Source organism: Haliotis cracherodii, unplaced genomic scaffold, assembly GCF_022045235.1.
Source record: "Haliotis cracherodii isolate W230 unplaced genomic scaffold, xgHalCrac1.p SCAF_4, whole genome shotgun sequence".
NCBI classification, from domain to species: domain Eukaryota; kingdom Metazoa; phylum Mollusca; class Gastropoda; order Lepetellida; family Haliotidae; genus Haliotis; species Haliotis cracherodii.
The window spans coordinates 24751786-24776325 of record NW_027266297.1 but is presented as its reverse complement, the minus strand read 5'-3'; the positions used below and the strand labels follow the sequence as shown (position 1 = coordinate 24776325).

Below are 24540 nucleotides of genomic sequence, written 5' to 3'. Positions count from 1 at the left end.
GGGTGACTTTGACGAAACCCAGTTTATAATAGTGTGATATAAGCCCGTTGAGTGTGATGAAACCCAGTATATATATTAGTGTGATATATACCGGTTGACTGTGGTGAACCCCAATATATACCAGTGTGATGTAAACCCGTTTACTATGATGATCCCCTGTATATTATAGTGTGATATAAGCCCGTTGACTGGGACGAAACCCAGTTTATAAAAGTGTGATATAAACCCGTTGACTTGATGAACCTCAATACATAACAGTGTGATATAAACCCATTGGCTGTGATGAGCCCCAATATATAGCAGTGTGAAATAAGCCCGTTAACTGTGATTAAACCCAGTTGATAATAGTGTGATATAATCCCGTTGAATGTGATGAAACCCAGTTTATAATAGTGTCATATATGCCCGTTGACTGTGATGAACCCCAGTTTATAATAGTGTGATATAAGCCGGTTGACTGTGATGAAACCCAGTTTATAATAGTGTCACATAAGCCCGTTGACTGTGATGAAACCCAGTTTATAAAAGTGTGATATAAACCCGTTGACTGGGACGAAACCCAGTTTATAAAAGTGTGATATAAGCCCTACCGGTTGAAAGTGGTGAACCCCAATAAATAACAGTGTGATGTAAACCCATTTACTATGATGAAGCCCAGTATATTATAGTGAGATATAAGCCCGTTGACTGTGATGAACCCCAGTTTATAATAGTGTGATATAAGGCGGTTGACTGTGAATGAATGAATGAATGAATTTCTTTATTTCCTCCAGAGTTGAATCCGAAGATTTTACATGGGCAAATACATTATTTACAGTACATCAAAGAAATTACTTGACTATATACAAAGGAATCATGTTATACACTGCTATGAATAAATAATTTACGATGTACATTTTGAGAGCAGTTAGGTATCTAGTAGATATACATAAGGTGTTTCTTTAAATTCCATATGAAGTGGCAGAAAGTCATTATGATGCTTTGCCAAGTATTGTAATCAAGTTCGTTAGTCAAGTCATGAACATCTGCACCGAGAAAGAATGAAAGCATATCATCATCGTCAAGCACATCTATTTTCACATATACATCTACATCAAGTTTATCAATCAGGCATGAGAAGAAATTATTTCTGTCAGGCATAAACATTTCACAGTGCAAAATGATATGGCAATCATAGTCATAGCAATGTCTATTGCAATGGTTACATTCTTTCGACACTTTTGCTCTTGATCCGATTTTAATACAAAGTTGCAGGGGTTGTCTTAGATGTGGATAGAGATACATTACATTATAAAGAACATGCATTTGTAACCGTTTATGAATTTTATGGTATCGTGAAAGATCACGGTCTCTGGGCTAGTCTCTCTCTCTCCAGATGTACTGTTCATTCTCTGATAGACGTCTGATTACAAGAGCTCGCCAAGCCGATTTTGTTGGGAACGAACCGCTATCAGTATATCCCTTTATATAGTTATCCAAATGGTATTTTTTAGCAGTATATAGAAGGATGTTGCATATGCTTACTGGACGGCTAATATTGACAAAAGCGTTGGTAGCAATGTGAGCACAAAATAGGTCTTTTGTTATTGAGTTACAATCGTTATTGCAGAGCCTTCCTAATAATTGTAGTCTACATTTATCAATGTAGCCATTCATTGACCACATTCCCAAGTTAGAAATAGACGAATCGGTTGGATGTCTTTTACCAAATCCTTGTATATGACGAGCAAAGTAACGTTGTGTACATTCAATCATTTCAAGTTCTTTACCGTAAAAGGCTGGTAACAATTCACATCCATAAAAGCTTGTAGATAAAATCATTCTTTTCCATATATTGACACATGCAACTGGGTGTAGGTCTGAGTCGTTAAGGCCGAGTGATCGTAGTGAATTAACACTTTTTCTTGCTTTTGAGCAACATGTCATGATTCTTTCTTGACAGGATAAATTACTGTTTATGATTATTCCGCTATATTTGACTGAGTCGGAAGGGTCAATTATTGCATCGCCAAATTTGTAGGTTACTTTATTCTGACGCTGGCGTGTTTTGCAGAATACAAGTGATTTACTCTTGGAGGCATTATAGGTGAGTCTCCATTTGTTGGCATATAAACGAACTGAATCAAGGGAAGACTGTAAGCCCCGTGGGGTTGTAGACAAGAGCGTTGTGACATCGGCCAATAACACACAGGGTATATAGATGCCATAAACAAAGAGGCCATCGTTTGCTTTCCTTAGTTTACATATAAGGTCATTTATGAAAACAAGAAAGAACCATGCTGACATAACTCGACCTTGCCCAACACCTTGTTTAATAGGAAACTCATCAGATCTTTCTCCGTTGTAGGATATAAAAGCACAGCTGTCTGTATAGCTATGGAAAAGTAAGTTCCATAATTTACCTTTCACACCAAGGTCATGTAATTTAACAAAAAGACCATCTTGCCAAATACGATCGAAAGCTTTTTCATTATCTAAAAATGCAGCAAACACTTGTGATTCTTTTTTTAGGTAAAAATTAACACATTCTAAAACGGTGAATACAGACATGATTGCTCCATGTTCCTTTCTGAAACCAAATTGTAAAGCATCGGGGAATGATTGGAGATTACTAGGTGTATATTTTTCTATTCTACTTAAAATGATTTTCTCTAGGAGTTTAGATAGACACGATGTAAGAGTTATGCCCCTGTAGTTACGTGGATCATGTTTGTCGTTTTTGCCTTTATATATAGGTATTATCATGCCTTTTCTGAAGGCGCATGTGATATGAGCCCGTTGAATGTGATGAAACCCAGTTTATAATAGTGTCATATAAGCCCGTTGACTGTGATGAAACCCAGTTTATAAAAGTGTGATATAAACCCGTTGACTGGGACGAAACCCAGTTTATAAAAGTGTGATATAAGCCCTACCGGTTGAAAGTGGTGAACCCCAATAAATAACAGTGTGATGTAAACCCATTTACTATGATGAAGCCTAGTATGTTATAGTGAGATATAAGCCTGTTGACTGTGACGAAACCCCAGTATGTAGAGGTGTGATATAAACCCGTCGACCCTGATGAAACCCAGTTTATAATAGTGTGATATAAGCCCGTTGAATGTGATGAAACCCAGTCTATAATACTGTGATATAAGCCCGGTGACTGTGATGAAACCCAGTTTATGATAGTGTGATATTAACCCGTGGACTGTGATGGTTATTGATTTTCACAAGACATGTCATTAAAGCTATACTAAGGGTAATTAATGTATATTGTTTTGTTCATTTCAATTCTCTGAGTTGACTCATAGGTGCTGGCGAAGCGTATTCCCAAAATGCCACTAGAGAATATAAACCTGTATAATATCATTGAGAGCAACTTAAGTCAGTGCTCAGTGTCATTGGTAGCGTGCACATAATTCAAAAGAAGCAAACAGAATAAACTCATCCTTTTGCCCAGCCGGCTGTCATCCAAAGTCTGGCTGTCCTACATTAAAGGTTTGTGGTTGCTCCCACTGACAAGGCCTCAAATAAATAACCATTATACGTAAGCATCTTTAGATTATTTTTTTTATCAAAGAACTTGTTTTAGTGACATATAAAATAATGCAACAGATAAGGCCAATATGGCTAGATCGTTAACAAAGGCAGAAATCTGTCGAAACCACGCATCAATACCATCATGCTTTGGCTTGATTCCAAAACCTGAAGACACGCCAATTTCTCTTTTGTACTGGATTCCAAAGCTCCAAATAAAAGAGATATATTACCGGGTCCAGCAAATATACCTACGAATCCCTGTCACGTAGATTAACCATAATCTTAAAACAAGGAAGTATTCGAAACAAGTGGAATTGATACCACGGGAATTGCAATCTCAGAAAAGTACCAAGTTAAATTATGTGAAAACATTTGAATTTTCCAACTTTGTACACCACTATCCCACATTATAAACTTTAGGAAGATCGTCATTCCTTGATCCATGGGGCATTTGTCATGGAATGTGGTTACCATGGATATAAGTCTCCATGATGTCCGAAGGATACAGATATACTGTGATACGTTCGACTCTGCGCATCGGTTTGTTGTAGAGGAATAGCATAAGGTTATTTTAAAGACTATTTTCACTTTTTTTTATCCATTTTAGATATGTCATTCTTATATATATATATATATATATATATATATATATATATATATATATATATATATATATATATATATATATATATATATATATGGGGTGGGGGGTGGGGGGTGGGGAGGTGAGTGACCCTGGATATGAGCCAGTGTGAAACCTTGCCATGTGGTCTGCCATTACCACTGTGTTAGAACTGAAAAAGGGCTTTTCATTGTCATGTCATACCACAGGACTGTGCCACAAATGTGGTCTTGTGTATCGTGATCCAGTGACACGTGCAGTTGTTGAGTGTGAATGTACGTGTGACATTCGGGATCAGCTCTGGATGGAGTTGATCAATATCGGTGATGGTGACTTTAGCTGCTACCTGCATGGTATGGACTCAGCAAAGCTCACTGAATGCCGGTTGTCGTGCAGAACAGATTACAGACTATGTGACAAAGATGCTGATGTCTTTGCAAGAGTGTATGTAAAATATGTCAAGCCAATGTTTAAAATGGTGTTCAACTATCTCTGGCTCAATATATCAGCATAACCATTCTGCATTTTTAATGCAAAATAATATGTTGTTCTGTTAAATGTTCATCTATTATTTTCTGCTTTTTTTGTACTCTTCTTTATGTAGGAATAAAAGTTTATATTTATATATGATTTCTGTTTCGTCTTCATCTCGCAAATAGAAATGATTAATTTCTCTTTGGAAAGGATGTGTGAATGTTGTTTAACGTCGCTGTCATCATGATTTTACAGTTAATCAGACTATAGAAATAATCCAGTCTGGGCAATTGATTATTTACTAGTATATTAAGTGAAATAATGGATGCCCGAAACATTGTCTGCAGATCTGTTGACATTGAGTGAGTGAGTTGGGTTTAACTCCGCTTTTAACAATATTCACGGCGTGTCAGCTTAATGTGGGAGGAAAGCCCGAAGTGATGCAGGTCTCAGACGTTTACCACTACGGTGAAAACCACGAGCACAGGTATGGTGCTGACAAACCTAGAAACATAATCGGGGCGAACTGGGATTCGATCCCACAATCATAAGTTTTTGGCGTGCCCAAGGGACGCAACTCTGCACAGCGAATCGCGGCGCCTCAGACGACTGGGCCACCCGAGCCCCTGTTGACAATGACCTGCATCAATAACATAAATGATGGTTCATATTTAGGAAGAAGAGTTCCTTGTTTTTCGTTACTTTTTCCGCATTTTTTTCAATGAAAAGTTTCGTTAGCATACGCAATTTGTACATTTACTGTGTGCCTTAATTGTTTGTCTGTTGTGTTACCATTCTTCCATTAAACCATTACCCTAATTATAGAGTGTTTCGGTTTCACACAATTGACTAGTAGTGAGTGAGGGTGGTTTTACGCCGCTTTTAGCAATATTCCAGCAATATCACGGCGGGGGATACCGGAAATGGGCTTCACACTTTGTACCCACGTCGGGAAACGAACCCGGGTCTTCGGCGTGACGAGCGAACGCTTTAACCACTAGGCTACCCGATCGCCCCAATTGACTAGTAAATAATCAGCGCCTAGACCTAGACTTTGCTCCAATTCATCGCCCTCTGACCACAGACAGTGACACGTGGTAGGAGTGTCACCATAAACCAAAATATCGATATATCGCTCTTGGTATGTACTTAAAGTCAATAAATCGATTGTTTAATCAGTTTCCGATCAATAGTATCGATTTCAGTTAGACATATCGATAGTTTCGATTGTATTTAGCATATCAATAAAATACATGCAATGCTGTACAAATTTGTTTTTCTTTTGATCATGAGTGGGAGTGATTTACACATGGTAATGTGGAAGTTTCTTTTTCTTAAATTATTAGAGTAAAGAAAAAACAAATCAGTCATATCTCAAACTTTACTTTTTATTTGTTGTTATGGTTATCACATTCAAAGGAAACTTCAGTTCCGAGGTTTAATCCAACTCTAAAATTCATCTAAATTGATATGGATAAAATTATCGATATTTATCCTAATAGTTGCTTGCAACATCAATAGTTATCGCAATAGTTTCTTTCAATATCAATAGTTATCGCAATAGTGATTTCCAGACCAATAGTCACCCCTAACTCGGGGCAAGCAAGCAGTATTATATATATGGAGGTGACACGTACAGTTAGTTACTCAAAGATTGCTAATGCTTACGTTCGATTTCAAAACCCAAGACGACCCAGGTGAGCCGGTGTTGACCAAGGTATAACCCAAGTAAACGTTTGTTGACCGATGTTAGCTCTTTTAAATTTATTTTCGTCATACGAGGGTTGACCCAAGTTCCCCATACCAACTCGTTTTTGGTCAGTAAATATAAATATATACCCCCTACTTACATGAAAAGCCAAAGATAACAAACTCAACACACTATTAGACACACATTCACACAAACAGACACACATACAAAAAAAACCTCCCAACCCCAATCATTTGTGCCACAGTTGACAGTGATGCACCACGACGAACAAGAACGTGTTTTCAATAACATTCTGAATCTGTTATTAAGCAACAAACAATGACCACACCTGGCAAAAGATTAATCAACAGATTTAGCGTTTAATTAACAAACGTTCACTGGAATGTAGCCATTATTTTGCATAGCGACTCTGCTTCATGCAGAGTTTTCTATTGAGACATTGAAAGGGTTTTGTCATTTTATTCATATGTATCGACATAATTGACCACTGCCATGCCACTTATATGGCAGTGTCATTGTTGTCAGTCCTTCCACATATACCAAAGTCCAGATTTACATCGTTTTTTAAACAAAATTAGACAATGAAAATACAAGTTGGGGGATATGTATCAGTGTGACACGTTGTTATCTTTGGCTTTTCAACCGATGACTATATATACCAATGCGAATGTACCCGATTCAGTGGTGGCAGACTTTGTACACAATGCTACTCTATACACTCATCAGTGTTTGTGTTTTGGGGGTTGTTGCTGGATGTAAGTATTTTTCATAATATTATACATTTTTAATTTCATTGGGAAAAAATATGCGTTTGCTCTAAAGTGTAGTCCTATCTTGGCATATCTTTCTGGTGAGATGAAGTGACGTCTCCAAAGTCATCACTTTTTACACTCCAGGCTCTGGTTATTACAAACTGAATTTTGTGTGTGTCTGGGATATCAATTTATATTCGTTAGTCAATATTGTCAAAAGTGAGTATGTCTTGGTTTAACGCCGCTTTAGACATCACTTCAACTACATCATGGTGTAACAGCATATTTTGGAGGGAAGTCCGTAGAAAGACGGAGGGAGAAGACGATTGCCAATTTGGTGAATCCAACGAAAACTTCCTTTATGTAGCTATTCAAGTCATTGATCATATTCGGGATTTAAACCCATGGTAAGTGCTTACACCTATGTATCACAAGAGACTTAGTCAGATAGATTACTGGACGAATAGAACATCTATGCGCCCCATGCGAGCCTTGGGTTATTTATTAACATGAATGATACCGGCAATTGGTTCTTTGTGCGGGCAATAGTAGGCCTAAATAAGCTGGTCTGCATTATGCCAGCCTGAATGTCTTTGGTCATTTCCAGCTTCTGAGAGGGTGTGGCACCATGGAACGAAACTTGAGGAGATCATTACTCAGGAGGAGGGCCGCCTCAGTTCAAGGGTCAGGTAGGTTGTTGGATACAATAGGCCACACTACGAAAATTGCCATAATAAACTGTCGTGTAAATTTGAAATGAGACAATGATGTTTTTGCGATGTCAGATGTCCATGGTGCTTCAAAATAACACTTTGTGTTGTTTGTTTGTTGTTTAACGCCGCACTCAGCAATATTCCAGCTATATGACAGCATGTATATAATCGGGTCTGGACCAAACAATCCAGAGATTGTTATCATGAGCATCGATCAACGCAATAGGGATACGATAACATGCATCAACCAAGTCAGCGAGCCTGACCACCCGATCGCCTCTTACGACAAGCATAGTCACCTTTTACGGCAAGCATGGGTTCCTGAAGATCTATTCACAGCTAATCATATTCAATGAAATGAAGTGACTTCAGGTATTACGTGTAAGACCAGGGTTCGATTTCCCACATAGTCCTTTAAGAGATGTAAGCCCATTATCAGTATCCTCGGCGCTTAGTGATACGACTGAGATAATAACATGCTGTATTGATGCATGGTCTGACATTCAAATTCCAATAAAAAGATGAAAAGCTTAAAATTTCAACATTGCTATTATAATTCACTTTTCCGACTTTTGAAGATTAGAAGCTCAAGACAAAGTTGTTTGCTACAGCTATCTGTTTTTTTGTATGTTATTATGATGACATTAAGTGTTACCACATCCATGTCCAGGATACCCGTATATCCTTGTCAGTTCACCTTTCTATCTCCCTTAACCCCGTGTGGAATATGTCCCCAGAAAACTATGCTCGTCTCCCCACTGGGATCCCGGGTTAGAAAAGGACCAAAGACACCTGCATGACTCGTAAGAGACAACAGAATTGACCGGGTGGTCAGTACTCCGACCGCGGGGAACGTTGTTCCTAATATACTAGTAAATCAAGGGATTGTCTGGTCGAGACTCCATTACTCACATGCCATATAACAGGCTTATTGCTAAGGGCGGCTTTTAACAAATATACAAGCAAACACCATTAAAAATAATGGAAAGCCACATCTCTCTCACAAACCAACATTGAAGCTCTTGCGTTGAAAGAACATCTCAAATCAATCCCAGGCATTGCAAGTTGCGGATCCTTAAGTTACGACTAGTCTTACTAGATATTGTGACAACGTGAAAATATGAACATGTTGACGAAAACGTTAATGAATGGCGACACTATTTGGCAAGCTCAACTGTACCTGCTACTTATGTTTGTACCAAACTCTAGTTGAAAGTATGCACTTGTTGCTATTTTCACCTGATACCTGATTACGACTCCAGCGTCTGCGTGGACGACTTCACCATCCGCCCAGAAAGTGGAATCTGCAACAACCTCAACAACCCAGGATAGGGAGCGCCTCTACAGGACATGAGGAGACTCATCAATGCAGCCTATGATGACTGTATGTGTCTGTAAAAATGGGTAAAGAAACATGAAAGTACATTATGCTTAAGTAAAATTAAATAAAATACTACTTGTATTACATATTTTCTTTTACAATTACCATTGAAAATATTTCAAATTTTGTCATTTACTTTAAACGTAAACTTGTTTTAAAACTTCAATATCGTTCATAAAGATGGTATTTTTATATATCTTTATATATGTATCCATGAAGGTCTCCACATAAAACTGAACGAGTTAATTTCACTAACAGCTACAGGGAAACCTCGGTTGAATGGTCTACCTAGTGCCAGGGCGGTTAGTGTTGGGTGTTTCTCCGCCGACAGTGAAAGTAGTCTGGAGCCTAAACTGAACGCGCTAGTCATGCAGTGGGGGCAGTTCATGGCTCATGATTATGCTGGCACACCAGAGACGGAAGGTCAGAAAAGTCCAAATGTTAATTAAATCATAACTCCATTGGTCTTTTACTGTCGTTGTCTTTCCCTCCTGAAAACAGTATTTTCTTAACATATACCTGCAACAACACTTCATAACATTTTCTTCCTGCAACAATTTTCGCTTTACCTCTTTCTATCTACAACAATGTTACCTTTACCTCTTTCTGCCTGCAACAATGTTCCCTTTACCCTCTTTCTATCTACAGCAATATATCCTTTATCTCTTTCTGCCTGCAACAATATCCCCTTTATTTATTTCTGCTTGCAGCAATGTTCCCTTTACCTCTTTCTACCTGCAACAATGTCCCTTTACCTCTTTCTATCTACAACAACGTCCCTTTACCTCTTTCTATCTACAACAATGTCCCCTTTACCTCTTTCTATCTACAACAATGTTCCCTTTATCTCTTTCTACCTACAACAATGTCCCCTTTACCTCTTTCTATCTACAACAATATCACCTGAACGACACAACCTGCCTGCGTCGGCGAGGTTTCTTTTTTCAAACCCTCTACTGAAGGGTTTGCCCTATGGTTGAAACAAGGGGCTATGTCGTTGGTTAAGTTGCGTATCCTGATTGTAGGTTGGAATCCAAGAATCGACTCGATTGTGATGCTTGCCCTTTCAGCGTCAAACAGGAGTTCGCGTAGTTTCATCCATCTTGGCGAGGCAAGGGAGTTAACTGACTATAAAAGTCCAGTTTCCACCCTTGCCGAACTAAGCCGGAATTCCGGAGTAATGAGTCTATGGTCTATGCATAGTCCAATCAAAATCGCGTGACGAACTAGATATCCGGTTCGCAAACAAGATGGATTTCGACGTGCAGGATTTGCAAAGGATGTGTACCGGCAACTTGGCGCCGACAGATATTTTGCAAATCCTATCATGTTTTTAATGAAGGTGCTCAAGTGACTTGATGCACTTTGCGAGGTAAGACCCGTTTTGTTACCATATAGATCTTGATTATCGATCAGATCGTCTTGACAGGGCGCGGTCATTTTTGTTCGAGGCAAATGCAAGTTGTACGAGGTGGGACCTCATTAGTCATTTGGCGGGACATAGTCAGCTTACGCCTTTACCTCGGGAAGATGGGTTTCACCAACGTGGTTCACAGTGGTTAATCTGTGTTATTGTGGACTATTCCGGCGCTGACATAGGATTTTATTCACGTCTCACTCTCGTTTCAGGGAAGGTGGGGTAGCCTGATGGGTGTAAGGGTACGCTCGTCACGTCGAAGGTCCTTGTTCGATTCCCTTCATGCTTATAATGTGTGAAGTCCATATTTGGTGTCACCTCCCGTGATATTGCTGGACTAATGTAAAAGGCGGCTTAGTACATACTCACCAACTATTCTCACTTTCAGGGACTCCAGCAAAATTGACCTTTACGCAGGTGCCATGCACGAGGCCCCTGTTTCTGGTGGTGTGGTTGGTCCAACGATTGCCTACATACTTGGACAGCAATATAGTGACATACGGTCTGGTGATCGATTCTGGCATGAGACGACCAATACAACTCTTGGCTTCACAACAAGTATGTTCATTGGGTTTCTATGACAAAAGCTGACATTGTTCAATACTAAACATTTGAGTTTTTTTATAATGAGTCACAATCGTCCTCATATATGCTTTGTGGCACATTAAGAATTACTTTTTACCGTAAAGTTTACAAAAAGTCATCTATGTTTTCTGTGAAGATTGCACAGGATTGTTTGCAACCTGTATTTACATATTGATTAACTTTCAAACACATCAATTCTTTGAATGGCATTTAGAGGTGATACACATAAGGAAGAGAATTTATGGATGGCAACTTCTTTATTATGAGGAACACAACGTTTCGGAGTATATGCTTACCCTTTCCTCAAGGGAATGGATGCATTCAGTGATAATTTAAGTCCTGGCTTCAAGTTGTACATAACTATTGGCGATAATTACTGTAAAGTGTTGGCTTCCATTGTCAATTGCTTGTCACCTCTCAGCGCCAAATATCTGTTGGATTCCCTTGTTAAGTTTCCACCTTTTGTTACCTTATTATTTTGATGTTCTTATAGGCACATATATATGCTCTCTACCTCATAGCATTAACCCACCCTTTGAAGGTGTAAGCATATACTCCGAAACGTTGTATTCCTCATAATAAAGATGTGACATCCATAAATTCTCTGCCTTTCAAATACATGATCTATACTTTGTGGTGTCCTTCCATGTTACCGTTGGGGAATGGTGTGCTCTTGTTACACTCTTCATGAATGACAGATTTGTAAAACGGATGGTCTGTTTTACCCGACTATTCGACACTCACACAGATCCATCGACAGATTTGTAAAACGGATGGTCTGTTTTACCCAACTATTCGACACTCACACAGATCCATCGACAGATTTGTAAAACGGATGGTCTGTTTTACCCGACTATTCGACACTCACACAGATCCATCGACAGATTTGTAAAACGGATGGTCTGTTTTACCCGACTATTCGACACTCACACAGATCCATCGACAGATTTGTAAAACGGATGGTCTGTTTTACCCAACTATTCGACACTCACACAGATCCATCGACAGATTTGTAAAACGGATGGTCTGTTTTACCCAACTATTCGACACTCACACAGATCCATCGACAGATTTGTAAAACGGATGGTCTGTTTTACCCAACTATTCGACACTCCCACAGATCCATCGACAGATTTGTAAAACGGATGGTCTGTTTTACCCGACTATTCGACACTCACACAGATCCATCGACAGATTTGTAAAACGGATGGTCTGTTTTACCCGACTATTCGACACTCACACAGATCCATCGACAGATTTGTAAAACGGATGGTCTGTTTTACCCAACTATTCGACACTCACACAGATCCATCGACAGATTTGTAAAACGGATGGTCTGTTTTACCCGACTATTCGACACTCACACAGATCCATCGACAGATTTGTAAAACGGATGGTCTGTTTTACCCGACTATTCGACACTCACACAGATCCATCGACAGATTTGTAAAACGGATGGTCTGTTTTACCCGACTATTCGACACTCACACAGATCCATCGACAGATTTGTAAAACGGATGGTCTGTTTTACCCAACTATTCGACACTCACACAGATCCATCGACAGATTTGTAAAACGGATGGTCTGTTTTACCCGACTATTCGACACTCACACAGATCCATCGACAGATTTGTAAAACGGATGGTCTGTTTTACCCAACTATTCGACACTCACACAGATCCATCGACAGATTTGTAAAACGGATGGTCTGTTTTACCCAACTATTCGACACTCACACAGATCCATCGACAGATTTGTAAAACGGATGGTCTGTTTTACCCGACTATTCGACACTCACACAGATCCATCGACAGATTTGTAAAACGGATGGTCTGTTTTACCCAACTATTCGACACTCACACAGATCCATCGACAGATTTGTAAAACGGATGGTCTGTTTTACCCAACTATTCGACACTCACACAGATCCATCGACAGATTTGTAAAACGGATGGTCTGTTTTACCCAACTATTCGACACTCACACAGATCCATCGACAGATTTGTAAAACGGATGGTCTGTTTTACCCAACTATTCGACATTCACACAGATCCATCGACAGATTTGTAAAACGGATGGTCTGTTTTACCCAACTATTCGACACTCACACAGATCCATCGACAGATTTGTAAAACGGATGGTCTGTTTTACCCAACTATTCGACACTCACACAGATCCATCGACAGATTTGTAAAACGGATGGTCTGTTTTACCCAACTATTCGACACTCACACAGATCCATCGACAGATTTGTAAAACGGATGGTCTGTTTTACCCAACTATTCGACACTCACACAGATCCATCGACAGATTTGTAAAACGGATGGTCTGTTTTACCCAACTATTCGACACTCACACAGATCCATCGACAGATTTGTAAAACGGATGGTCTGTTTTACCCGACTATTCGACACTCACACAGATCCATCGACAGATTTGTAAAACGGATGGTCTGTTTTACCCAACTATTCGACACTCACACAGATCCATCGACAGATTTGTAAAACGGATGGTCTGTTTTACCCAACTATTCGACACTCACACAGATCCATCGACAGATTTGTAAAACGGATGGTCTGTTTTACCCAACTATTCGACACTCACACAGATCCATCGACAGATTTGTAAAACGGATGGTCTGTTTTACCCAACTATTCGACACTCACACAGATCCATCGACAGATTTGTAAAACGGATGGTCTGTTTTACCCAACTATTCGACACTCACACAGATCCATCGACAGATTTGTAAAACGGATGGTCTGTTTTACCCAACTATTCGACACTCACACAGATCCATCGACAGATTTGTAAAACGGATGGTCTGTTTTACCCGACTATTCGACACTCACACAGAATCATCATATGTCGGAAACAATTGGTCTCGGTTATCTGTTTCTTGTTAGTTAACAGATGAAACTTCCTGGGTGTTGTCGAGTTGATCCAGTTCGAAACAATTCGTCGAAAATTAATTATCGAAAGTATTGAACTGTCGACCAAAATTAGATGTTAATACAAAATGGAACAGAAAAATAGGTACTGATTGTATCACGATCGCACGCCATTAGCCAAAGCATGAAGTCTGGCCTTTTGCAAAGTGCACAGTGGCCTCTTACCATCAACAGTGGGGAGCTTGGTGTGTTATCGAATCAGGGTTCATACGTTGTATTGTACCACTGTTGGGAGTATTTGCTTGTTTGTCAGAATTTAGGAAAGAACGGCCCCTCATTGCGACAAGCATTCAACATGTTATTTGACAGAACGATGCACATGTTCCCTATTTGTCCCGTTCGATGCACGTTCAATATTGTCATACTGTTTTACAGGTCAACTGTCCGAGATCAACCAAATAACTCTGGCTCGTGTGATCTGCACCAACACCGGCATAACATCCATCCAGCCCGACGCCTTCAGCATCCCAGACGCAACGTGAGAATATTTTACTCTTACAGCATACGTGGTTGGTGTTGGTGTTAAATTCACCGTTGCGTTGTGTTTCGTTCAAGACATACAAATAACATATCCAGCTAACTTAATTTTGTGAGGCAATTTCGTCAGCATTCCAGCATGTTACTGTCTTCCCGAGGCAATGAAGTTAACTGACTTTAAAAGTCCAGTTACCTCCCTAGCCGAACTAGGTTGGAATTCCTGGGCTCGATCGTAACGCCACCAGTGGGTATAACGAGTCATGTCTCTTCTATGTCTCTCCTATGGACCAATCAGATTCCACATCTCGTATCACTTGCATTTGCTTCGAACAAAATGGCGGCACCCAGTCAAGACGATCTGATCGATAATCAAGATCTATATTGTGATAAAATGGCTCTTACGTCGCGAAGTGCATCAAATCACGTGAGCACTTTGATTAAAAACATGAAAACATTTGGAAAATATCTGTTGACAACGTGTTGACCTGGCACATGCTTTGCAAATCCTGTAATCGACCGGAATCTGCACGACAGTTTACGAACCGGATTTCGATTACGTTACGTGATTGTGATTGGACTATGCACAGACTCGTTAGTCCAGCCAAAATGTAACTCCATAATACAAGCCTAGTTCGGCAAGGGTGGAAACTGCACTTTTATAGCCAGTTATGTCACTTGCCTCGGGGAGATGGCATTTTACAACAATCTAACTTCCCGAAAAACGATATTAGCATCAAGACTATTGAAGTATTTCCTTCCACAAAGTACTTCCTTACAAGTAATACACAAACTTGACAATTTTCTTCAGGACTTGCTTCATTATTGTAATATAGAAGCGAGAAAACATTCTGGATTACAAAATCTTTATATGCATTTGGAAGTAAGATATAATTACAAGAACTATTCTGGTAAACAACTTCTTTATTACCCAAAGTTTCAGGGCTTCTTCTCGCCCCTTCAAAGGTGAGGTGAGGTAGGGTTTAACGTCGCGTCCAAGATTATTACACTTATATAGCGACGTGCATGCACGTGTGTGTGTGGCTGCTTGTACTAGTCCGGACTGATGGCGATTTATAGTGCCGGCCCACTGAGATACCATGCCGCAGTTTAACATGAATACCCCACTCAGACACAGTATACTGACTCCGAGCCGACCAGTCCTTGTTTTAGCGCCAGACAGGGTAACAACAAATACCATCTTTTATAGTCTTTTGATTTGAACCCCGGATCTTCCGCTCTCCGGGCGGACGCTCTACCACTAGACCACGGAGGCGGTCTATACCGATTTGAAATTGATGGATGCATTTGGCTACTTTGTGCAGGACGTGGCGCCATCTTAAGATACACGAATATCAAGTTTCAGAGGATTTCACTGTCTACTACATCCTGGTTCTGATACACGCAACAGCTCCTTGAAGAATTAATAACATACCAGGACAGACCCACAAGTAATTAATCACAGACCACAACCTGTAAATGCACGAGAAGCCCTCTTCGCTGATTACATACCCTTTTCAATTTATATACACATTGTATTGAAGGAGAAGGGACACACAGGCTGTACAAAGTACTGTCATAGAAAATGATATAAAATCAAATCATCCAACTGTTAAGTGAATTTTAATATCAAATTTGATACTCATGACCGACCTTCAACAAATGAGCCCGTCACACTCGGCTGAAAGCTAAACAATGGGATACCGGGTACTTACATGTATGTATGAAGGGAAACACAGGCCTATTTAATCAGTCGCTTAAATATATGATTCTACGTAATTACTCCTCTCTTAAGAACAGAATGAAACCTTAAGTTTGTATAAAATGTTTTCAGAAAACTGTAGGTGTAGCGCACCGAGATACCGCGATCATATTTACAAACTATGCTGCTCAACACTCAAGTCTTTATAGGGAAGGCGCGGTAGGGTAGCCAAGTGGTTTAAGCGTTTGCACGTCACGCCGAACGACCCGGTTCGATTCCCCACTTGGGAACGATGTGTGAAGCCCTTTTCTGCCATGCCCCGTCGTGATGTTGCTGAAATATCGCCCCTTCATAACGTGAATGAAAGGGTCAGGGAACTTGACATATCAATACAACTGACTTTGCCTGAAAGTATCTGATTATAACTGGCGTCATTTGTATATGTATGTGTCATATTCTCAAACCCTGTTTTTCTCTCCTAAAGAAGTCGTTATCCATAATATTCCTCGTCATAATGTCTGGATTTCCTTTTGTAACAATATTCACTTAATCCGTAGAGTAAAGACGTGGCTTACACACACAAGTAGAAGGGTTTCTTACACGCCTGAGGGTGAGAAACCCATTTGAGATAACTTGTATGACCATATGTGTGAGATCGACTTCCAGGTCTGTGATTGGCTACTCCATAGTGATGACATACGATCAGATTATTAACGATTATATTCTTGGTTGTAATTAATCTAAACGTTTTCGTGCTTCAAGCGAATTCACCCAAGTCTGTCGAAACATTATGGTTTTAAAGCGTTTAATGAATGTTCTTTGACCACCTCCGCCTTCATAATCCACAGATATGCAGGGTGAGCAGTTAGGCGAATGACGTTAGTTACGAGCGTATGACTGTTTTGTTATGTATTAATGCCCACTGCGATAATGGGATAAACAAAATATGTGTCGATTGGAAGCCAACATAGTGTGATTATAGGGTGTGTAAAAGCAATACTGTAATCCTGCCTGTCAAACACCATTTATCTTACGACTCGTTGTTTCAAAACACATCTATACATTTTGATTTGTTTGTTTGTTTGTTGTTTAACGCCGGTCTCAGCCATATTCCAGCTATATGACGGTGGTTGGTAAATAATCGAGTTTGGGCCAGACAATCCTGTGATTATATCATGAGCATCGATCTACGCAATTGAGATACGATGACATGCATCAACCAAGTCAGCGAGCCTGGCCACCTGATCCCGTTAGTTGCCTCTTACGACAAGCATGGGTTGCTGAACACCATTTCTAACCCGGATCTTCACGGGTCCTATACGTTTTGAAAGAACTCGTTGTAGGATAAATGGTATTTGACGGACAGTAATCCCTAAATAAATGATGCCAATATTTTTTTTCATTTCAGGTCTAACGCTGAAGTCAGCTGCAGCAGCCTTGGTGACATTAACTTCTCCGAGTTTTAATTGTCCTAATAGATTCTCCAGTGATGATCACAATTCAGAATACGGACGAAATAAAAATATTTCAGCAGCAAATACTCGTCTTTGTGTTATAAGGGTTTTCACTTTGTGGTACACAGATTTGTGAAGTCATTTCTTTGTGTTCTCAATCGTGATATTGCTGGAGGTCAGGTAGGGAGAAATGGGTTTTTAACGGTGCTTTTATCAGGCGAACAATTGATTTGCCTTTGCATGTGTTTGTGACGGATGCCACCGGTGGGGCAGGATACGCTCACCTTTTCGCGAACACCTGGCATCATTACCATTTCATAGTGATTTATAAACACATTCTCATGATATAGTCGGAATCGTACAATCGACCCAGCTTTATGCAGAGATTTCTATTGGATATGGAAAGCCCACTGAGATACCATGCCAGGGTTTAACATGGATACTTAACTCAGACACAGTATACTGACTCCGGGCCGGCCGGTCCTTGTATTGTCTATTAATGCCGAGTGCCAGAGTAACAACAAGTATCATATTTTATCATATATGAATTAATTAAAATAATTGACATATTCTTTATTATTATCCCATTCTGACCTGACCATTTTACATGGTCACACATTGTTCAGAAACACTAGATTGAAATTATCCAAATATGTTTTCAAAATTATTAGATCCATTTATGATTAATTTCATTGTGTAATAAGAAAACAAATGTCCAATAAATGGCTTTTCATGTGAATAAAATCCAAAGGCCAAATGTCAGAACCAATGAAAGACCCTATCATTAAATATCATTATTACGGATCAAAAGTGTTGGGTTTTTTTCTAGTTATTATACTGGGCGTTCAATAACTCCGCTAAACCCGCCACTTTACAATGGGAGAAAACGGGGCATAATCGGCGACATTTGCGTCATCAGATTTGCTAAAATAAAGATGCTAACCGTATTTCATTGACATGGTCGTTTAATTCCATGTATTATGTGTACGATTTCGTGACAACAGTGAGCTGACTCTAAATATTAACGAAAATATCACTGTCGAAAATGGAGTGTGTGTCATTGTTTACATTTCACCGATGTGACGACCACGTTCGAGTCTCGAAACAGATTAAATAATGTTTTCCTTCACTAAAAGTAACAATGACGTATACATTGCAAGAGCATTCACGCAAATGCTAAGAAAAAATTATAACCACCCGCTCTAGCGTTTTTCTATAGTAAATACATGTCGTGTCCGCCATGTTTGATCGGCTAGTGGAGGCGGCCATTGTGCAGTCATTGCCTCGGCCTGTGTAGCGCCAGCGCAGCATACCCAGGGAACCAGGCTGAGGTCTAAACGACCTTTCGAGAACTTTGACCGACCAACAGGAAGTAGACATTAGCCAGTCAGACAGTAGCTTTCTCGACCTAAACAGCATTATTTTCAAATTCCAGTCCAGACTACGCTCTGAAATATATTTTGTCAAAATCTTCGATGAAAAGGAAATTTCAGAAATGTCTAACAGAAGGACAGCTCAAATGTTTATCTCACTGAAGCGAGAGACTTGTCGTTCGGAATGCTCCATATTCACCTTTTCGGGCTTTCACTTTCGCCATTTCGTAAGCGATGCTCTGATTGGTCGAATGAAAGGTTGATCTGTCGTGACGTGTAATGGGATGTCCTCAGATCTTTTTGTAGCAGTAGGGAGCACTTACGTTTCACATTAAATAATGACACCAGCTTGTCGGCCCGGTAGGACTACACATATCTGTTTTTAATCTCATACTCTCTGTTCATCAACATTTCATCATCCTTACTTGCAAAACCGCAAAGAATCCAAAACGCGGCAGCTGGGGTTGTCACTCGCCGCACAGACCACGTTTTCCTGTCCTTAAGCCGTCCAATTGAAAATTTTGCTTCTTGCTCCTAACTGTATCTCCGACGACCACCCCTTACCTTACTTCAGACACCAGGTCACTCAACATGCACCTAATCTGACACAGTCAGGCTTGTTGGGCTCATCATCAGCTCAGGGACCTTGCCCCCTCTACACGCATCCCAGACAGCGAATGGCACTTCTCTTAGGAAGCGCTGCCTAGTCAAACCTAGGAAGCGCTGCCTAGTGTGTGATTGGGTTTAACGTCGTGTCCACGATTACTCACTTATATAGCGACGTGCATGCACGTGTGTGTGTGGCTGCTTGTACTAGTTCGGACTAATGTCGATTTTATAGTGCTAGCACACTGAGATTCCATGCCGCAGTTTAACATGAATACCCAACTAAGACACAGTATACTTACTAGTGCATGGTGACTCTACTCTTCTTGTGAAAAATAACATCCATCTTTATAACATAGACTACCATCGAGGGAGACACGGACGAAGAATGAAATACATTTATTTAACAACAAATGAACTAACAAAATTAACTAAAACTGACAATATCACACTAAACATACCTGTCACATTACAATTTCTCTCAAAATGTACACCAAATTAACACCTAAAACAGTTTTTTGTCAAACAATGACTTATCCCAGATGTAGACTAAGAAATAATCGTTGGTGGTGAATCCAGAGGCGGGATTCGGGGGGTTTAACCACCCCCACCACCATCCTCCCCTCCTTTTGAAATCCACAACCAGTAACAACTTCCCTCCCCACCGAGAATAAAAACAGTTCGTTTGTGAAAAACTTGATCGATAACAAACACATATAAAAAAAAACTGACACACAAATACTTTCTTCATATTTACATTTATCGTAAAATCGTAAAGTATCGTAAAATACTTGATATTTCTTTAAATTTTGACAAATACATCTTCATTTATATCATCACTCCTGCTGTCATATAAAAAAAGGTGTATATGATTTAAATAATATTTATTTCCAAGAAAAAGGAATGGGATTGGTGAACAGGTTCAACCTACTTAAACACCTCTCCCTACAAAGGACATTTAACAATTAATGAGAGTAAACGGTACATAAAATAATACAATTAGATTAATTGTACCTACTGTTGCAAATATTATGATGATATACAAGTCACACACAAATACACACATACATATATCGGTACATAAACAAACAGCATACCAGCCTATCACACATACAAACAACTATTTGATCGATGTAATCGTAAAGAAGAAATATTTAGATTTTGCAAAGAACAAATTGACAGATTGTACAATAGCAAGGGTAGTATCAGTAGATGTTGTAACATTTCCATCTAATACTGAATCCAAGTCATATCCCTTTATATAGCGGTACATATTGTTCCGAAGACTGCAATAGTTGCGACATGAAAAGAGGTAATGTGTAGGATCCGCATAAGGATATCCACAGGAGCAGGTGGTAGAATCATGAATATGTCTATGATATTTGTGTGCATTTCAATCACTGCATCCTAATCTGAGGCGGCAATGGATAATTTGACAGCAACGGGTACTATACCCTAAGTTAAAGCGAAATATCTTTAGGATTTTCTGCTGTATAGTGTACGTGGTCGGGAGTATTAACGTATTTTTATATTTTTTTAAAATGAGGACTCATTTAAGTTCAAGGTTTACAGATAATGTGCATATCGAAGATTCTCAACTTTTTATCACACATCAAGGACCAACTAGAGATATACAAAGCTTTAGTTACTGACTTGTGCGAAGAAATATGACAAGTAAAAATGTTGAGTCGAACGTGGGTTGTTCCATTGTGACAAGGCGTAGGTGACGAAGGTTCTCACTTGTTTACATCATTGTGTAAATCCAAGTGACGTGTTGGGCGAATCTAAACACATCACTCTTTTCGCAGTGACCAAAGTGAGACATGTTTTCAGCTACCACTTTGTTCAATCATTATTTATGTCGAATATAAAACAATATTGTTCTCATAAAATAGTAGAGACAAAAAAAAACAATTTGAAGAACATAAATAAAATTCAAGTTATTCCCTTTGTTTAAAAAAAAAGAAATTCAAAAGGTTTTCAAATCGTTTATATTGTGATGCTTTCCCTTTGTCAGCCAGAATGCCTCCAACGTTGTGGGGGCGATCGGGTAGACTTGTGGTTAAAGCGTTCGCTCGTCACGCCGAAGACCCGGGTTCGAATCCCGACATGGGTACAATGTGTGAAGCCCATTTCTGATGTCCCCCGCCGTGATATTGCTGGAATATTGCTAAAAGCGGCGTAAAACCAAACTCACTCACTAACTCACTCACTCCAACGTTGCGTCAGAAACAAGAACAGGATTACTCAACACTAGTACTGGGCGATCTTTTAGGCTGCCGAACCAAAGTACACCAAAGGAGAAAGTATTAAGGCGTTTAGAGCTTTTTCATGTGAAGATTCTCGTGTTTTAAACAAATGCAGATGGACCGGATCCCGTAAAGTTCACTACATAGGGGTTTTCAGTACGTAAATTGAATTCCTTGATAAAACCAAAATATATTTATGTATGGTTGACTGCAGTATTGTTGCAAAAAATCTTAAACAATGGTTTCATACTTGAACATGCTTGTTACAAAAGCATGACACAACCAGAAGGGAGGAAAGCAGTTCAGCTCTGTGAGGTACATAAAAACATCAAAATCAAAATTGTTTAAAAGAGTGTCTTATCTTCACAAGTAAAAATCTTCTGTAAGGAAATCCTTACTTTTACAAAATATAAATCTCAGGAAAAAAGTTTAATTGCTATCCACAGAATTGTTAAATGTGCAACAAGGAAAACAAGCGTATAGTTGACAAAGTCATCTATATCCCCCGCCCATTTTAACACGTTATGGTCCCAAAACAGATAACAGACCCAACATTCTCTTAGCCCATGTCAAAATAGCTGCAATGGAAATTCTAAAATAAACATTTCTAAAACTTCTTAATATCAAATGGCACTAGTTCAGTATGCGCTTTATATATAGACATGCAATGTTTGGCAAGGAAATATTTAACAGTTTATTTGGTATACTACTAAAGTAAACCAATCATATATTAAAACTTAAATCCAACTTGTTGTCATGGAAACATGAACAATAAAAAATTCTAAAAGTGCTATATATCAACAGGCACCAGTTCAGTATTTTCCTGGTAGACATGCAAAGTTTTGTAAGGAAGTATTTAACGGTTTTTGAGTTACACTCTGGAAACGAACACCACCCCTGTAGGACCTTAGTCCAACTTATTTCCATGGAAACGTGAAACATTTCTAAAATTCCTAAATAGCAAGAGGCACCAGTCCAGTATGTGTCTGGTAAACATGCACAGTTTTTGTTGGAAAGTATTGAATGGGTTTTGAGTTATGCTCCGGAAACAAACTATACCCTATAGAACCTAAGTCCAACTTGTTGCAATGGAAACGTAAGAAATAAAAATTTATAAAATTCCCAAATAGCTAAAGGCACCAGTTCAGTATGTGCCTAGTAGACATGCAAAGTTTTGTAAGAAAGTATTTAATGGTTTATGAGATACGCTCCGGAAGCGAACAGCACCCTCATAGAACCTAAGTCCAACTTGTTGCCATGGAAACGTAAAAAATAAAAAATTATAAAATTCCTAAATAGCAAAAGGCACCAGTTCAGCATGAGTCTGACAGACATGCAAAGTTTCGTAGATAAATATTTAACGGTTTCTGAGTTATGTTCCGGAAACGATTTCGGGACGCACACACGCACACACACACACACACACACACACACACACACACACACACACACACACACACACACACACACGCACGCACGCACGCACGCACGCACGCCACACACACACACACACACACACACACACACGGACGGAACCCATTTCTATATCGCCCGCCAATTTCGTTGGGGCGGGGGATAATCAGTACAATAGATGCTCATTGAAATTGCTTTTTCCTTGTTGTGAGATGTCAAGGATTGTAACAGACTGTAAACAGTCTTTAGCATTTTTGGACAGATATAAGCTTGAACCTGTTTCAGTACAAGCTCTAGACAGTGAAGGCAGGCAAAGCCAGATATCTATGAAGGGGAACATGGTCAAAGAGGTCTTTCCTCCTGAGTTTAACAAAGTTGTTTATCTGAAAGATTCAGAAGGTATTTCGAACAAGGCTTACCATGAATTATCTATGATAGTACCTTCTCTTCCAAGATCACACAAGTTTCTTAAAACATCCAGGAATGCAACGAAATGTTTTAATTCATGTCACATCATATCCAAGCTTTGGGGTTCAGCAGTTTTGAAAGAAAGACTCATTAACTGTGTTTCACATATTCTAGAAATGAAACACGACAGCACCAACATTTTACAAACACAACAGGTGATGGCCAACAGTTTGGGAGTAGGGAGACTTTTCAGTTCGGGGTTCACAATATCAGATGCTATGTTGTGTACTTAAGTAAAGGATAACCATCTGTCAGTAGTATTATCTGCAAAGGAAACTTATGATTGTGTTTCAACTGCCCTTTCTCAAATTATCGAAGAAGCAAAGGGCTTGGAATATATTCATCTTGGCGACGTATGTTCTCAAATCAAGTTTTATCTGGGAGGCGATTTGAAATTTCTCAATATGGTCTCAGGATTTGCGTCCTGTTCGTGTAAACAAAGGTGTCTTTTGTGTAAATGATACTTCTTTGCAGTGGTCAGTGACTGACGTGAACCATGGGGACAGAACACTGAGTTGACCAGACAGAAATCACAAAATTTTAACCGTTTCCACACTCCCCTCTTTATACCTGGCGGGGAATACCTGGCATGTTATACATGTAAGTTCGTATTTCTGATCAATTGGTGAATCATTTGATATCAGAACTCCGGTTCAGGGACAACATTGCC

General features: G+C 39.4%; 1 protein-coding gene across 1 annotated transcript; it reads left to right on the top strand.

Annotated features, from left to right (window-relative positions):
* Positions 1-11017: 11017 nt before the first annotated feature.
* Positions 11018-17773, top strand: LOC139478380 (peroxidase-like protein 3). The gene is made up of 3 exons (XM_071260817.1): positions 11018-11153; positions 14507-14609; positions 17716-17773. The coding sequence occupies exons 1-3, from the start codon at positions 11018-11020 to the stop codon at positions 17771-17773; spliced, it is 297 nt and encodes a 98-aa protein (XP_071116918.1).
* Positions 17774-24540: the final 6767 nt, after the last annotated feature.

Coding starts and splice junctions, on each gene's coding strand:
- LOC139478380 (XM_071260817.1), top strand. CDS start 11,018: ATGCACGAGGCCCCTGTTTCTGGTGGTGTGGTTGGTCCAACGATTGCC. Junction 11,154..14,506: donor AACTCTTGGCTTCACAACAA/GTATGTTCATTG, acceptor ACTGTTTTACAG/GTCAACTGTCCGAGATCAAC. Junction 14,610..17,715: donor TTCAGCATCCCAGACGCAAC/GTGAGAATATTT, acceptor TTTTCATTTCAG/GTCTAACGCTGAAGTCAGCT.